Raw genomic sequence first — 18380 nt, 5'->3', positions numbered from 1 at the left:
GGCCCCCCAGCTGTTTTTGGACTACAACTCCCATAATTCTCAGCCACAGCAGCCAATAGCCAGGAATTATGGGAATTGTAGGCCAACATCTGCAGGAGGGCCGAAGTTGAGCAGGCCTGTTCTAGAGCTTGCTATGCGTGAGATGACTGTGTGATGGACAGAGACCACTTAGAAGAACTGCAGGTTGCTTACCTGTAACTGGAGTTCTTCTTGTGGTCATCTGTCCAGTCACATACCCACCCAGCCTGCCCCGCTGCAGAGCCTGGATTGGTGGACTCTGTAACTGAGAAGGGTGAGAGTCAGGTGACTAAAGTGTATGGGCGTGGAGCCTAGCTACCTATTCTAAGCAGAAAAATAGAAAGAAAGATCAGCTTCTGAGGGTTCCGGATGCTTCTTGCGCTGCGTGGAAGCCCATTTGTGCGACTGCACAGATGACTTCAAGAAAGAACTCCAGTTACAGGTAAGCAACCTGCAGTTCCTTTCTTTGCACAGTGACACTGCACTACTTCCTTATGCTAACACAACACTAGACTAGATGTAGGCATTTCTTTTTATGCTTGTAGAAGTATAAACTGGTTTCTTAGCAGACAGGTTTAAACATTTTTGTACAGGTTTTGTTATTAACTATTTCTGTTGGTGATCCTAGGTGGTTAAGCTGCACACTAAACTTGGCAAACCCATTCCTTCAACTGAACCAAATGTTGTCACCCAGGCTACATCTGCAACGTCTGCTTCCAAGCCAACAGCTTCTTCTTCGAATATTGCAGCTAGCAGCAGTGCTGTGAACTCTTCTGTGGCAACATCAGCGGTGAAAATTCTTACTCCTTCTGCCAATGTGCTACTTAGTGCAACATCCAACAACAAAGCAACAATAATTCCAGCAAATGTTGCTGTAAAGAAAATATCTACACCCAAAATTAACTTTGTTGGCAAGTATAGAAGCTTTATTATGGATTTCAGCAAGCTGTGTATGCTTTTACTTATTCTCCCTGTTTGTTGCCCTCTACTGGATCCAAGGGGGTTCTCTGGGCCATCCACTGGGAGGCAGGTTCTGTGAAGGAAGATTTGCTTGGTTGTGGCCTAGGAGGCACATCCTGGTCAGAGGGACTGGCTACAGCTAGGTTTTATACTCCCTCTCTGGTGATCTGGCAAGAAGAAAGAAGATTCCAGAAGTTCAACCAGTAGCAGCCTACTTTGAAGGGAGGTTGCTTCCCCTTGAACTTCCAGTGAGTCCCTCTTCCTTCCTGATCAGGAGTTACCATGGGTAAGTGTGCCCAGACCCAGCTTTCCAATCTTTGGTGGCAGCACAGGACCTAAGGACTTCATGTGAGTCAGCTCTTAGCATAAACCTACTTGAATTCAGGACATACTGTCTCACCTGCATCTACTTCCTTAGGGCAATACAGAATCAGCATGTAATGATCCATTTGAACAACATATCAGCCATCTCGTATGTCAACAAGCAAGGTGGGCTTAAGTCCCCGGTCCTCCATAGGGAGGCGGGTTGCCTCCTGCAGTGGATAGAGCAGTACATCTGCACTCTAAAGGCCTTTCACATCTAGGGGGAGAGGATAACATTTGCACTGCTTGGCTGAGCAGACGCAAACTAGACATGTTGAGTGGTGTTTCCACACAAGCTGTTTGATATCATAGCATTGGCTCACCCAGTTGAGTCCTCTTCGGCTCACACAATATGTGTGTATGGGTGAGTGAGGGCACATGGCTTGGCTATTTCCTCTAATCAGCTGCTTCCTGAGAGCAGCCTCTAACTTTGCCCCACCAGTGGTACATAGTGAGCCTGCCGTTTGGGTCCCTCAAAGAGGTTTTCCTTCATCTAACTGTTGAACAAGCCCCTTTTCCTGGTGGTTATAACTTCAGCTTGGATGGTTTCAGAGTTGGCGTTGTCCACTGATCCATCGCTTTGCATCTTTCACAATGATAGAGTAGAGCTTAGGCCTGATCCTTCATTCTTAAAGTCAACTTGTGATTCAGTTGTGAACAGGAGTAGGTTTTCCCTTCCTTCCCAAGCCCCTCCCATCCCAGAGAGGAGGACTGGTGCAGAGTAGATGTCAGAAGGGCCCTCAAAACCTACATTAAGATAATTCAGCCATTCCACAGTGACTCTACTCTGTTTATCACCTATGGCATTGAGCAGTGGTCGACCGGTGTCCAAGACCACCTCTCCACATGGCTCAAGCGATGCATTGCAGAAGCATTCCGGGAAACCCCACCTGGAGGCATTTTATCCCTCAGGAGAGCTGCCACCTCCTGGTCAATTTGTTCCAAAGCCTTTCCTGAGGAAGTGTACAGGGCAACAATGTAGACTTCTCTACTCATGTTCACATGGCATTATCAGATCTGTGTATTGGCCTCCACTGAAGCAGTATTTTGGTGGCCTTCCTGCCCTAGGCACAGGGTGCTCTGCTTTGGTACATCCCGGAGCCTTGGATCACTGGAGGGTGACAAGTAGAGAGAATTAAGAATTTCCCTTACCTGTTAATTCTCCTTCTAATGGTTTGACCAACAGTGGTACAGCTCCCACCCTGCTGGCTATCTGGGAGTCCTTTCTCCAGTCTTCCTAGTCTCCAGACTCATAGAGGGCATATAGGTAGGGGGTTCAGTCTGCTCCTTGTAATTGCTATGTTGGTAGGGACTGGCGCTTGAGAGGAAGTGGGAGGTGCCTCCTAGACCATATCCAAGCATGTCTGTCTTCAAAAAATTCTGCCTGCTAGAGGATGGACTGGGGAGCACCCCAGTGTCCTGGACCTGAACAGGTAGAAGGGAAACTTGCAGGTATGGGAAGTTCTCTGTTCTTAACACCTTGCTATGTTTGCTGTGATTCTGATTGCCTGTGGGAACTTTGGGGTTCTCCCTGTTTAGCTCTGCTGTTTTAATATGACACCCATTGAGCAGATGTTCCCATTTCCAAGCCCTATTTTCCATGGTCAGTTCTCACAAATGGTTGTCTTCAGCATAGCTAGCCACATGTAAAAAGTACCCCTCAAATGTTGTATGAAAGTACTATATAAATACCTGCTTTATTCCAACATGCCTTTTATTGGAACTTGTGAGAATTAATACTGAATGTGGGGTTGGCATGCAGGACTCCTCAGTGTAGCTTGAATAATAGTTTTTTCAACAGCTACTATAGATATAGTGGTGTTTAGACCTTGTTTAGTAAGTATTAAATGGAATAAGCACACTTGCACTCAGCTGCCTGGCCCTCTTGAGTATTCTGCTGACAAAAGCCCTTTTGATGAGAGGTTTTCAGTTCTAAACACGTTTGAGTGTTTGGCTGCTTTCTATTAAATTGTATAGTTTGGGGCCAGCGTGGTATAGTGGTTAGAGCGCTGGACTAGGACCAGGGAGACCTGAGTTCAAATCCCCATTCAGCCATGATACTTGCTGGGTGACTCTGGGCCAGCCACTTCCCTCCCTTAGCCTAACCTACTTCACAGGGTTGTTGTGAGGAGAAACTTAAGTATGTAGTACACTGCCCTGGGCTTCTTAGAGGAAGAGCGGGATATAAATGTAATAATAATAATGATGATAATAATAATAAATTTAGCTGCTAATAATAAAGTTTGGGCCCTGGGTATTTAAGGGAACGCCTTCTTCTGCATGAACCCCACCGCCCATTGAGATCTGCTAGAGAAGTCCGTCTGCAGCTGCCACCGGCTCGTCTGGTGGCCACTCAGGGACGGGCCTTCTCCGCTGCTGCCCCGAGGCTTTGGAATGTGCTCCCTAGTGAAAACAGAGCCTCCCCATCTCTGACAGCTTTTAAAAAGTCTTTAAAAACACATTTCTTCACCCAGGCTTTTAATTAATGTTGTTTTAATGGTTTTAATGCTGTTTTAAAACATTATTTTAAATTTTTAAATTGTTGTAATGTGTGTGTCCCCCCACCCATTTTTGTCTTAACGAATGTTTTATTTTGTTTTTATTCTGTTGTAAACCGCCCAGAGACGTAAATTTTGGGTGGTATAAAAATGTTTGAATAAATAAATAAATAAATAATTCCTGAGCATTCTAGTCATGATTCTGCAAAACCACTCTTATGTGTTGGCAGGCCCTCTCAACTCTGGTGAGTGTAGTGAATGAGCTGATAATGATGAGGCTTCTTTGCTTGATCAATTAGCACAAATTCTAAAGATGCTGAAAGCTGGACAAATCATTTTTGAAGGAGCTTTTTAGAATGGGATTGTCTTATTTTAACTTATTGTTGTTAGCAAAGATTCCATGCTAAAAATGAAGGAGGTAGAGGACATTCTTTCATTTTCTGACTGGAAAAGCTTGCAAATTAAGTGGAGGTAGGGAGGGAAAGAAACAGGGCTGGGTATTTCTCTACATTTCTTTGACGGAGCTTCTAGCTCAGAGTAAATCTTTAGAAGAATAAAGCAAGCATTTTGAAATAACGTTCTTTGTAAGATCATTTAGCTTGTTAGAAAAGCAAAGGCTTGTTTGTAATATTTGTGCAAAGTGGTGCACAAATTAAAAAACAACATACAAAGTTGCATTACACTGACAGAATTGCTTTTTGACTGATCAGATGCTCAGCATGTTTTACAGCCTGATCCTATGCATGCTTAGAAGCAAGTCCCATTGAGTCCAGTGGAGCTTTCTTCTAAGTAAGTATGCACAAGATTGTAGTCTTAGAAGAATATAATAAGAAGCAAAGCTTGTAGTTGGGAACAGTTGGAAATTAGAAAGCATTGTAATTGGAAAACAGCAGATTTCCTTCCATCCTTTTAAATATAAACCTGCTCTTAATTTTTAATTTTAGGGTCATTCTGAGAATGCATTGAACTGGCCAAAATCCATATTTTTGCAACATTTTTTTGTGTTGTCTCAGAAAATGTACATATTGCATAATATGTGAGCTTTGAATAAATTACATAACTATATTTGCAGGGAGGGAATGATCAACCTTAAAAATCTAGGAAAGAAAAAAGAAATGGTCAAAAGCCATGAAAACAGATTTAAAGTAAAATGATGATGATCATGGTAATGATATGGTCATTTAACCTAGATAGTTTGAATTATTAATTAATACATAACTTTATTCACTTAGAAACAAATATCTGTTTTGAAAATTCATATAATGCTGTGGTGAGACTGGACTTTAAAGCTGGCTAGAACAACAAAATTGTTTGCTACCAAAACCAGCCAGTTGTGGTCCCCTGATTATAGTGTTATTTAGTTCTTAAAGGTACACAGTAAAATACTTTGGCCCTTTGCCATGCTTTGTTGGTCAGGGAACTGGCAATTTATTTCAAACACTACACTGCTGGAAAAACATTGAAGTAGACATAGTAGACTGTTAATGAAGCAAAGCTCCTTCATCAACCATTAAATAGGGATTTTGCCTTTTTAGAGTTTAAAAAACATAGCTAAACTTTCATGTAGGATTTACAGAATATCCAAGTTCCTTTTTGAACTATAGCCCAGCTTCCAAGCTGTAGCAAGAAATATTTGTGAATAATACCTTTAACCTGAAAATGTTGTGAAAACTAATGTTCACTTTAAAATATTTTAATATTAGGTGGCAATAAACTCCAGACAACAGGAAGCAAAGTGGATGAATTAAAAGCAGCTGAAAATGTGAAGACTACTCCTGTTACTGCAGTACAGACACAGGAAGTTAAACCAGACACATCTTCTGAACCTGTAACTCCTACCACTCTTGCTGCTTTGCAAAGTGATGTCCAGCCAGTGGGCCATGACTATGTGGAAGAGGTATTCTGAAAAGCATGCCTGTGTTTTCAATTATACAAAACAGCAGAAACCTGGAAGCCGAAACTAACTGGTGTTCAGTTAGTTCCTTTGGCATGGAAATATGAAATCAAGCTAATTGTGATATTAGGCCCTTTATGCCTTTTGTATGAGAAAAACTACTTGAATGTTTCTGTTAACTACCTCTATGAAAGAATTGTAGATTTGTATTGGAAAATTGATAGCAATTTGCTGCTGGCCTCTGTTTTTCCTTAAGAAAAGGAAAATTGTTGCTCGGTCCCTGTCTTTGCAGTTTGGGTTGTGAAGAATATGTGAGAACCCTTCAAAGCTTTGTCTGTTCAGAGCTGCAGTTCCAGTACAACAAGCAGAAGAACATGCAGTAGGTTACATAAATGTTGACTTGTAAAACTGGCACTTAGTGAAAGGAAAGAGGAGGTGAACGTTTAGTAGCCTGCCACTCGGGGGCTGATATATTTCTCTGCCTTCACTTTCTGAAAGAGACCTCTCAGAATATAATGAGGGCAAGGGAGCAAAAGGGGATGGTTGCAGTTATTTTTGTTTGTTACAGATTTCTCTATTGGTCAGTAACATAGCTCTGAGTGGTTTACAATAAATACAAAAAAATGAAGACCAGCAAAAGCTATAAAATAGCATAATATATCACAATGCATTTAGTATAATACGATAAAAATAAACACCCAACACCAGGTGAAACCAACATTCTCTAATTTAAAATTAATTCAGGTAAAGGTGCTCACCTGCCTCCTGAAAGCCAGCAAGGAGTAAAATGGGTGAACTTCCTTGATAACGAAGACTATCTTCTAGATGCCCATCATACCTCAGGGCAGGTGCACTCACGAGAGCTTCCTCAGGAGATGAAGGATGGGAAGAATATATGGGAGGAGGTATTCATTCAGATACTTAGACCATGTAGGATTTTAAAGGTCGAAGGCAGCATCTTGCTTTCGGCTTGGAAACAAATAGGTTACCAACATAGATCTTTCAGGGACAGTGTTAAAATGGCTCATGCTCTAGTTGAAATTGTGTGTATTTTGGACTATAGCTTCTGAACTGTCTTCAAAAGCAGCCCAATGCAGTATTCTCTGCCGCATAATAGCAACAGAGCATAGGATCAGGTGCAGGGTTTCCATTGCTGGCACCGAAGGAAACCTCAGGCGCAGGGTCCCAGTACTAGCACAGAGGGAGATCTCATTTCCTTGCTCTGGTACTTGCCTGTGGCTTCCAGTGGCATCTGGTGGGCCACTGTGTAAAACAGGATGCTGGACTAGATGGGCCTTGGGCCTGATCCAGCAGGGCTGTTCTTATGTTTAAGCTGTCTTTGCACCTTGTGCTAGAGCAGGTGTAGTCAAGACAGGGCATGTTACTGTTGTGATAAGGAAATGTTGTAACAGTGAAGGAACAATTTGGATTTGAGGTGGAGGATAATAGCCAAGCATGGCATTCTGCAGGCTGAGCTCACTCTCTAGCTAATGCCTCTGCAAACTGGTTACTGTAAAGAAAGAATGGTGGGGGTTGGGGAAGAGAAAGGGGTTTAGTAAAGGTTTTTGACATAACAGACTTTTCTATATAATATTGCTTTAGCTGTTTTAGCTTAAGCAGAGGTATCTCAACAACTAGAGCAGGGGGATTGATCTGGGTTGCTATCCAGAAGAGCTGTTTATATGAGTAGAAGCACTTTATGTGACTGTGGTAAGACAAAGAAAGCTTTGTACTCATGAGTTTCTCACATTCAACCTGATAGCGGGAGATCTGGCCCAGCAGTTAACTGGATCTTTGATGAAATAAAATTTAAAAATCAATTCCCACTCTTACTCTTTACTGTCTTAGTTTTCTTGTGTTACATTTTATATTGAGCCCAGTGGAATTTTGCTACAGGTGGCTGATACAGCTCCTCTGTTTTCAGTACTGTGTAGATGTTATACTAAGAATATGTGTTTGAAAATTAAAGCAATAATTAGTCCAGATAATTACATAAACAAATTTGTGTTTGGTGAATATTCTGATATTCTATTCCCTTTAAGGTACGGAATGATGAAGGGAAGGTCATTCGTTTTCATTGCAAACTTTGTGAATGCAGCTTTAATGATCCAAATGCCAAGGAAATGCATTTAAAAGGAAGACGACATAGACTCCAATATAAGGTGCCTTGATCTAAGAAAGGAGCTTGATTGCACTAGATGTTGCTGTGGGTTATAGTCCATCTCATGATAATGAAGGAGCTGTTCTGTCTGTTCTGGAACTAAGCTTAATTGATTATTTTGTGCACATGTATTCATGTACAGGTTGTGAGCTTCAATATTTGCTGATTCAATATCTGTGGTTTTGCTTACTTGTACCTGTCTGTGTACCAGTTTATATCTCGGGTAGATTTGCCCGTTTGTGGTTTTCTCTCTCCCGCCCCCCAACTGGTGATAACTAAATTTTCCCAGGCTTAAGACTATTTCAGCCTCCCTGCATGTCAGCTGGGAAGCGGGGAGTGTAGCCATTTAAACTTTAAACCTCCCTGCCCATCAGCTGGTATGTGGGGAGGCTGAAGGCACTGGGTGGCACACAGCCACTTGTGAGGCATCTTTAAGCTCCCTGCACCTCAACTGGGAAGCCATTAAATTGCCATTCTTCCCATTTCCAGCTGAGGTGTAAGGGAGCTAAGAGGCAGTGCAAGTAGCCAAGTATCTCTCTGGCCACCTCTTTAAGCATCTCCACACACCAGCTGGGAAGTGGGGGGAATGGTGCATCGAGAGGCTGAAAGAGATGCACATGTAGCTGGGACATAGGAAACTGCCATATACTGAGTCAGACCATTGGTCTATCTAGCTCAGTATTGTCTTCACAGACTGGCAGCGGCTTCTCCAAGGTTGCAGGCAGGAATCTCTCTCAGCCCTATCTTGGAGAAGCCAGAGAGGGAATTTGAAACCACCTGCTCTTCCCAGAGCGGCTCCATCCCCTAAGGGGAATATCTTGCAGTGCTCACACATCAAGTCTCCCATTCATATGCAACCAGGGCAGACCCCGGTTAGGTTAAGCATGCCAATTTTATTTATTTATTTATTTAATCATATTTTTATGCTGCCTGATATGTAAATCTCTAGGCGATGTACAAATCCCAACATTAAAATCACAGGTTAAAATATGTAAAACACGATAAAAACAATATAAAACAAATTATTAAAATTCTAACTAAAATCTTGCAAGAACTAGAAAGTTTTGAGGGTCTTCCTGAAAACAAACAGAGAAGGAGATGCTCTTATTTCAGCAGGGAGAATATTCCAAAGCTCTGGGGACAACCACAGATAAAGCTTGGTCCCGAGTCACCACCAGACCAGCAGGTGGCAACCTTAACTGGATCTTTCCAGAAGATCGTAACAGGTGGCAGGGTTCATGACAAATGAGGCGCTCTCTTAAATAACCTGGTCCCAAGCTGTTAAGGGCTTTATAGATAAGAACCAGCACTTCGTATTTCACTCGGAAACATATCGGCGGCCAGTGCAGTTCTTTCAAAACCAGTGTTATGTGGTCCCTTCATGTTGTCCCAGAGACCAATCTGGCTGCCACATTCTGTACCAGTTGTAGTTTCCGGACTACATACAAAGGCAGGCGGACGTAGAGTGCATTACAGTAGTCAAGCCTGGAGGTTACCACCATACGTTTCACTGTTTTAAGGTCATTCACCTTTAGAAATTGCTGTAGCTGACGTATCAGCCGAAGCTGATAAAAAGCGCTCCTGGCCACTGCCTCAACCTGAGGAACCAGGGAGAGCTTTGGGTTCAGGAGCACTTCCAAGCTATGTACCTGATCTTTCAGTGGGAGTGTAACCCCATCCACAACAGAGAGATCTAAACCATCTCTTGGGTCCCAACCCCCCACAGTCAGTACTTCTGTCTTCTTTGGATTCAACCTCAGTTTATTATCCCTCACTCAGCCTATTACTGCCTCCAAGCAGGCATTTAGGGAAGATTCACCGTTTTCTGAGGAGGTCGGCATGGAGAAGTAGATCTGGGTGTCGTCAGCATATTGATAACACCCAGCACCTAACCTCCTGATGATCTCTTCCAGAAGTTTCATGTAGATGTTACAGAGCATTGGAGACAGTATGGAGCCTTGTGGAACTCCACACTTCAGTTGTCGCTTTGCAGAGCAACAGTCTCCAAGCGCCTCCACCTAGAATCTGCCAGAGAGGTAGGAGTAGAACCACTGTAAAACAGTGCGAGCATATCCCACCTCCCTCAGGTGGTCCAGAAGGATACCATGGTCAATGGTATCAAAAGCCGCAGAGACATCCAAAAGGATCAGCAAAGTCACACTTCCTCTGTCAATAACCAATTGGAGATCATCCTTCAGGCTGACCAAGGCAGTTTCGACCCCATAGCCCATACAAAAGCCAGATTGAAATGGGTCTAGATAATCCACATCATCCAAAATTGCCTGGAGCTGAGAAGCCACCATTCACTCAATCACCTTGCCCAAACATGGCAGGTTAGAAACAGGTCTGTAATTAGCTAACTCTAAAGGATCCAGTGCAGGTTTCTTCAAAAGTGGTCAGATAATAGCCTCCTTAAGACAAGGAGGCACCCTGCCCTCCCTCAGAGAAGCATTTATAATATTTTCAAGACCTTCTGTGATAGTATGATTACCGGATGAAATAGGCCAACTGCTGGAGATAGGGGAAGCACGACCTCGTGCATGGCAGTTGAGGGCGGAGCGAGGAGCTAGCTAGTTGGTCCGTGAGGTCACTGCGCAGGCGCAGAACCCATATTTATGAATGCAACGGATCACTATCCAGATCAGGTTGTAGGGTGCACAGTCTGAAGCAACCAGTCTACTTTCTCAGGAGTCACAAACTGAAAATGATCCAATCTAGTCCCATAAGAGGGGTTGCTGGACACCCCCACAGTAGACTGCAATAACCGTGGAATCCAGTGTGGCTCAAATGTGAAAAACTGTATCTGCAAAAAAGTTGTTTAAAATGTCACAGCGATTAACAGATGGTTCCAAGTATACATTCAGGGGGGAGTGGGGTACATACTAGCCCCCTCACAACCCTAGACATCTCAGCTGGATGTGAGTTGGTGGAAGCAATGCGGACAGAAAACGATTGCTTCTTCGCCACCCATACTGCCAGAGCATAGATCTTCAAATGTGCTCTGTGTTGTACCCAATCAGATTTGTGCCGTGTCTTCCTCCACTTGCGGTCTAGTCGTCTACCGTGCCGCTTTAGCTCCTGCAACTCATCCCAATACCATGGGGCTGTCCTTAAAGCAGGTTGGAGAGCATGCTTAGGAGCTGTAGCAAATAGCGACTAGGGAATGGCAGATTTAAGCCCGGCCTTTGTCTCAGAGCAAGTGCATGTGGGGGAAAGAGAAGTGCTGATTCATTCCCTCCATGTTTGCTCAACAAAGGCTATTCCTCTGGTAAAACGTAAAACTTCCTCAGTTGCCAATTCACTGCCAGCACACCCTAATTAGAGAGTTTAACTCCTCCCTGGATTTAGGTGAGTGCTCAGGAAGACTCTCTTCTCCTTTTACCAAATGGAAAAATACAAAAACCTCCCGTATGCAGCCTACATGTGGTGAGAGAGCTTGGTAGGTTGCTGAACAATTAACTTTGAGACATGCTAAAGCCCCTTTTTCCTGAGTTAAACATCCACTCAGAGGCAGGTGAAATTACAAAGCATAAAAAGAGAAAACTTTATTGAAAAGACTACAGACTGCTTCAGTCTGAGGCTCTAGCAGCTTCTGTTACAGGAAAAAGAAACACTTAGTACTTTATAAGATTTACTTCCAAAAAGCACTCCAGCTGGTTTGTTTGGAGTGGCACACTTTAAAAATCGTGGTTACTCAGTTGCATAGATCATAAATGTAAGAAAATACAAAAGCCCCCTTGTTGGAAAGAAAGGGCTCAGGATAGCGTTGCTCTTAGCTTGTTATGTTACAGGTAAAAACACAATAAACCAGTTGTAAGGGCTTGCAATGCACAAAATCCAAAATAATATAACACAGGCTGCCTAACACACAGTTCCATGGCTAAACCTTTCTCTGAAGCCAAAGCCAAAGCCCTGGCTTCCCTTCTGAACTCACCAAATCCATAGCAGAAGATTCAAGCTTCCTACAATCCTGTCTCAAGGATCCGCAGATTTCCTTCCCTGAGAGGATTCTGCAGGCTAGCTTTGACCATGAGACAGAAAGAGCTCTGTTGCTCCCCACTAAGCCTTCCACCCATCCTCTCTCATCCCCTGCCTGGCTCCAGCTGCCGAGAACAAAGAACCCCTTCACTTCCTGCCTTGAGGCCTCCTAGGTCCTGGTCACCGTGTGCTGAGTGGCTGATCCCTAGAGGTCACTGCCTGACAGACAGGACAGGGTTAGCTTCCGGTTCACTCTTTAGCGGAAAAGGAAAAGCTGTTCCTGACTGATCATGACAGGAACAATTGTGTCTACTGCTCAGATTCACCATTTGCAGAAATTTTGAAGAATGTAGCGCCTGCAATATTGGAGGGCTTCCTGAACTCTCTTCATCTGTAAAGCCCTGCAAAGAACCATTTTATGTTGTACACCTGAATATTTTAATGAATTCTAAAGAGAGATAAATAGTTGACATTTGTTTGTCGAGTGTGATGAGGATCTTGCCTGCTTTATTAAAATGGCAAGTTCCCAATGTCATTCATGATTATGGGAATAAAAATAAGTAAAACGAGACTCTGCTGATGACCTAGAGGACAGGTGATCTGTATGGGGTTTTCAGTGGAAAGGAAATTAAATATGCATATAACGCTCGCACTTCCTCCCCATTGACATCAGTGCCACACTACAAAATCAGCTACCTTTTTTCCCTTGCTTTATTGCTTCCAGTGAAGGAGAAAATGTTGTGGAGGTGGTAGAAGGGGTAGTGGCACTGGAAGGAAGGGGGAAAGTGGGATGTGTCCCTGTCTCATAGCATATCTGGTTAGTAAGGACAGGAAGAAGAGGGAATCTGTCTCTCCCCCCCACACACACACACGGGATGTGCATGGAAAAAGATTTTGCTTGGAATCGTTCTGAATGGAATGCAAATGCCTGGAATGTTTCATCGGAACAACCAGTCAAGCCAGGTGTTCCAAGCACCATTCTGGAGACAGTGTTTTTCCCTTGCTGACTGGTTTTGGCACTAGCTTCCAACTGACTTGCGATCTCCTTGCTTCTTGGTTAGCTTGTTATACTAATCAACCTTTTAGCTTTTTAACTTTTTAAATTTTGGATTGTTTATTGATTTGTTTTTAACCGTTTTAAGTATTTAATTGATTTTAATGTTTTGTTTTTGTTGTGAACTGCCCTGAGACCTTGGGTTGGGGCGGTGTAAAAATGAGCTGAATAAATAACCTGATTTGTATGTTAACAAGCCAACCAAAAAGCAAGGAGATCGCAAGCCAGTTGGAAGCCAGTGCCAAAACCAATCAGCAAGGGGAAAACACTGCTTCCAAAATGGTGCTTGGAATAGTCAAAACGTTCAACTGTTCGAAACGCTAAAAAAATAACAAAGTATTTACTGTACCATGCTCCATGGGTTTCCATGTGTCGGGGAATGCCACCCCCAAACAGTAAAAAATTGTGGAAAAGATTTTTTCTTTTTCTTTTTTAGAAGAGCCACAAAATGGCCCTGTTTCTTAAAATGGAGGCCATAAGTGACCTCCATCGTCATTTCTGGCGCTATAGGAACTGCGGATGTGTGGGTTTTAACCTTTTCATATCTGTGGATAATGAAACAGGTGTCAATTAGACACCTGCAAATACATGGAACTGTGAATAGCGGTTCTGTGAGGTTTGCCTGTATGGTAGCCATAGCTGCTCAATGAGATGTAAATCTAAATGTATAGCAAGGCCTGAGAAAGAATGGGATTGTAGCTTCCTGTTTCCCACTTGCCTGAATGTTGTTGGCTTCTCATGAAGTTTAATGTAATGAATTTATTTCTGTGTGTTGCAGAGTTTTGGTTTGTACTTGATATGAATAATAAGAGTAAATCTTAGCAGAAGATGTGGTAATGTAAAATCATATCAAAATCATTTCTCTGAAACAGAAAAAAGTAAATCCAGACTTGCAAGTTGAAGTGAAACCTAGCATCCGAGCAAGGAAAATACAAGAAGAAAAAATGAGAAAGCAGATGCAGAAAGAAGAATATTGGAGAAGGCGTGAAGAAGAGGAGCGATGGAGAATGGAAATGAGGTAATACATTTGATTAAATGAATAATGCTATAAGTGAAGCCATTTGAAATAGCCTCCGTGCCACATCTATATATTTAATTCTCCTGGGTGTGCCTTGGAATGTGCATCCTGGCACCCAGCTGATTGGCTGGGCGGCAGAGGTGCCTGATAGGCTGAGGCGCACCCAGGAGGATTGGTCGGCAGTGGGCCTGGGCGCGGAGGCGGCGGTGGCGGGCCCAGCCGCGGGGGTGGCAGGCCTGGCGGCACTCAGCCCAGCATGGGTCAGCCGGAGACTGGGGCACAAGGTCGGAGGGGGGCGTTGGGAAGAGGTAACTGCTGGCCCCAAAGAGCGCACAGATGCTCTGTACGGGGTCGGCTAGTAAACTATATTTTTTAATGCTTATCTTTGGCCTAAACTGATTATTACATTAGCTGGTATGTCTGGTGTGCTTGGTTTTTGATTGGTAAATTTCAGCAGCAAGGCAGGGGATGGGGATGCAGGCAATCGGATTTGGAACCATGGCTTCTGGGAAGGGGGCCAACTGTCTGCCCCTGAGTCTGTTCTAAGCTTGATTGGACCACTCTGTGACTCAACTGATATTTTCACTGGAGCAAAGCTCCCATTGGTGTCAGTGATAGCAGTGAAGAGTGTGAGCAATCTGGACGGAGCCTGTGATGGGGTCAGAAGGTTAAAGCCCTTCTTTTCCCATGTCACAGTCCAGATCTGGTTCATGGTTCCAACATTCATAACTAGTGGGTTCTGCGCCTGCACAGATCAGCTTCGGGAGGAATTCGTTAGCTCCTCGCGACGCCAACCGCCCACTGCACGTGACTGCAGTACCCTCTAGTGGTGGTTAGGCGTTTCCATTTTCAGTTTCTTTCTTACTGCCATAGCGATCAGTACTCAGAGACTGTTGCTCCTCGTGGAAAGTTTGTTATTGGTTTTTTGGCTTTTTGGACTTTGGAAAACGGACTAGGACTATTCTTACGGATTTGCACTTTGACTTGGTTTAACTCATTACGGCTTTGACCTTTTGGAATGGACTTGGCGACGTTTCTTCTTAACACTTTTGACTCGGACTTGATCTCGGAACTCCCCCTACGACCACGGAACGGAACAGCTACTGAGCAGGATGAGTGGCATGAGTAAGGCGAGTAATCCCAGCAAGACAACCTTTAAACATTGCACTAATTGCCGGGGGAAGATCCCCTCAACAGACGGCAATACCCTCTGTTTGTTTTGCCTTGGGGAGGCGCATGATATGGCTTCTCTCTCGGTATGCATCACATTTAACAAGCAGACTCTTAAAAATCGGGCAACGCACATTTAGGTTTATTTGATGGATGACGCTTTATTGCCTAAGGCTGCACAGAAGGCTGCGACGCCGGGTCCTGCGCCGAACGCAATCTAAAGACCCAGGCAGTTTGAAAGAGTCGAAAGGGGTCTCGTCGACATTGACCGCTTTGACATCGAGGGCCTTGGCATCGGGTGTCTCGGCATCAGAATCCTCGTCGACTTTTAAACAACCGGAGGATCATTGGTCGAGTCTGAAGAGAAAGCACAAGAGTGACGCTTCTGGGCACAGCTCCACCCATAAGAAGCATAAACATCATGACCAGGTTCCGGAGCATACCCCTTCGCCTTCGGGGCTACAGGACTATGTGATTCCTCGACGCAGAGCGGTGTTGTCTCCAGCTTCAACGCCCTATCAATCTCCTCTGACTCCTGGGCATCGATCGCGAAGCACTCGGCATCGTGAGCGGTCGGCATCAAATGGACCCAGGTCAGAGTCTGAGAGGCAGGCTTCAAGTCCAGAGACTCGGCATCGACACGAGATCACACCTGTCACTCACCCGTCGATGTCGATCGTTACACCGGAATCGACAGTCGCAGTGATTGAAGACACTGAGCTTGACGCTGATCCCAACGTTGAGCACATCAACATCGAGGATGAGCCGGCGTCGGTGATTCAGGTTATACCGGGCCCATCCCCAGCCACACCAGGGGCAAGCGAGTGGGAGGCTAACAGGCTAGCCCGCATGCTAAACTCTGAGGAGAGTACACCCTCAATGGGCACCTTTACGGGTTTTCACGTGGGTGACTACCTCCCTGGACATATTCCAAAGACACCTTCATTGTCAACGAAGGGGACACCGATTGCAGGACCCTTAATCGGTGGTGGTTGGGGTGACAAAGTGGAAATACCTAACGCAGACTGTGTTTTATTTAGAGAGTGGTTGCGTGTAAGGGAACAGACCCCCAGGGTTTTTAAGGAGACGGCTGTGCAAGCTGTTCTGACGCCAGTGCAGCGCATAGAAATGGCTGTTCAAGCATCGGTACCTTTACCGCGTCAACGCTCGGTTTCCCTGTGCAAGCTAATGTACCATGGGTTCTTACTTCCACCCTGCACCAGGCAGTGACTCAGACTACACATGTGCCTGTCCATGTGACCTCGACTGGCGTTGGGAACTCTCCTGTCCCATCTGATTATGGTGAAGACGATGATATAGAGGATGATTATGCCTCGGACTCAACCCCGGATCCGGACGACCCAGAGAACCCAGACCCAGACCCCTCCCAGATCCAGATTCTAATGTTGCGGTTGTTCCATCGGTATCGCCCAATGAAGAAATGAAGGGCTATCATCAGCAAGTGGCAGAGATGGCTCAGGTCTTGGGCCTGACCCTGAAAGAGAAAACCAGTGACTTAGAGGACCCTGTCTATAACATGATGAAGGCGGCTTCTGGTTTGAAGCCGGTATACTTACCTATGCTGCCTCATATCACCAGGGCAGCGAAATCGGCTTGGGAGGTACTCCAGACGTCAGCACCAACCTCAAAACGTTTGGAGGCTCTTTATCGTGTCGAGGAGGAGGAGAATGCGTATTTATTTGGTGCATCACCCTGCTCCAAATTCATTGGTAGTTGATTGTGCAACTACTTCTAAGGGCGGCAAGCGTCACACCACACCTGCGGACAAAGAGGGCCGCAAGTTGGATGTTCTGGGAAGACGCATTTACTCAACTGCATGTTTATCCATCAAAATTGACAACTATGTGGCTTGCCAAGCAAGGTATACACATTCCCTGTGGGAGGCTTCGTACAATCAGCGTTCAAAACTAGATCCTGGAGAATTTATAAAAAGATTTGAGGCTGTATTTGCAAAATCTACTGCAGCTACCCGTCAGCAGCTGGCTAATGCAAAGCACTTAGCTGAGTTGGAATCCCGGACATTGACTTCGTCCATTATTCTGAGACAGCATGCCTGGCTGCGAGCTACAGGTTTACAGCAGGATATGAGGAATAGGATTGAGAATCTTCCATTTGATGGTGCAGGCTTGTTTTCAGACAAGACCGATGAAAACATGGAGCAATGGAAGAAGTCGCAGAACACCGCGCACTCTTTTACCAACCCTTGATATACAAACAGATACTGCCCATTTGGTCAGTACAATCAGTATCAAAGACGCCAGGGCAGTTACCGGCAGTCCGATAAAAGAGACTTCAGACGACCTTTCCAGCGATTTGGGAACAGTAACAAGTGCCCTTATTATCCCAAAAACAGAAGCAGCCAATCTGACCAAACTAAAAGAACACCGCAATCAAAGCAGCAGCTTTGATATGAAGGCGAGCCCACTGCCATCACGCGACCCGCCCCCACAAAACAACCTGATCAACATCAAAGCAAGGAACACCATCTCCTTGAACTATGCCAGAGTTACCATCAAACTGGCAAGCCATGCTCAAGCATGGCACCACATAACATCAGACCAGTGGGTCTTGCGCATAGTGACGACAGGCTATGCGCTAGAGTTCGATGAGTATCCTCCGTTTCTGGGCATGAAGTACACTCTGGAAACCCCTGTCCTGAGGGAGGAGGTGGAAAAGTTTTTGATGAAAGGGGCGATATCGCCGGTCCAGTGGGCTCTCAGCCAGTTGGGCTTTTATTCTCGTTATTTCCAAGTCCCCAAACGCGATGGGGGCATAAGACCAATTATGGATCTCCGGCGCCTAAATCAATACATCGAGGTAAAGAAATTCAGGATGACAACGTTGCAAGCCATCCTTCCGCTCCTTTATGGGGAGAATTGGATTGCAACGCTCAACTTGAAAGATGCTTACTTTCATATAGGCATTCAGGAGAACCACCGCAAATTCCTCCACTTCACCATGGGAAGCGAAGTTTATCAATACAACGTCCTACCTTTCGGCTTGGTCACCGCCCCGCACGTGTTCACGAAGTGTGTCGCGGTGATAATAGCCTATCTCCGAGCAAAAGGACTGTCCATTTATCCATACTTGGATGACTGGCTGCTGACAGCCAATACACGGGAACAACTGCTAGAGCGTGTACACATGGTAACGACCCTGTTGAGCGATCTGGGCGTGAACATCAATTGGGAGAAATCCTTTCTACAACCAGCGAAACGCCTTCAATATATCGGGGCTCTGTTAGA

General features: G+C 44.8%; 1 protein-coding gene across 2 annotated transcripts in view; it reads left to right on the top strand.

Moving 5' to 3' along the window:
* ZFR (zinc finger RNA binding protein) overlaps positions 1-18380 on the top strand; it is an 88891-nt gene that overhangs the window by 27645 nt on the left and 42866 nt on the right. For both annotated transcript variants that reach the window (XR_008314486.1, XM_053287937.1), the window contains exons 8-11: positions 647-929; positions 5543-5736; positions 7776-7895; positions 13799-13944. Coding sequence is in view for 1 of the 2 variants with exons in the window: in XM_053287937.1 (XP_053143912.1) it covers positions 647-929; positions 5543-5736; positions 7776-7895; positions 13799-13944 (743 nt within the window). In the remaining variant the exon portion in view is untranslated. The remainder of the gene's footprint in view (positions 1-646; positions 930-5542; positions 5737-7775; positions 7896-13798; positions 13945-18380) is intronic.

Source organism: Hemicordylus capensis, chromosome 2 (genome assembly GCF_027244095.1).
Source record: "Hemicordylus capensis ecotype Gifberg chromosome 2, rHemCap1.1.pri, whole genome shotgun sequence".
NCBI lineage: Eukaryota > Metazoa > Chordata > Lepidosauria > Squamata > Cordylidae > Hemicordylus > Hemicordylus capensis.
The sequence above is the reverse complement of the archived record's forward strand: the minus strand, read 5'-3'. Positions and strand labels throughout refer to the sequence as shown.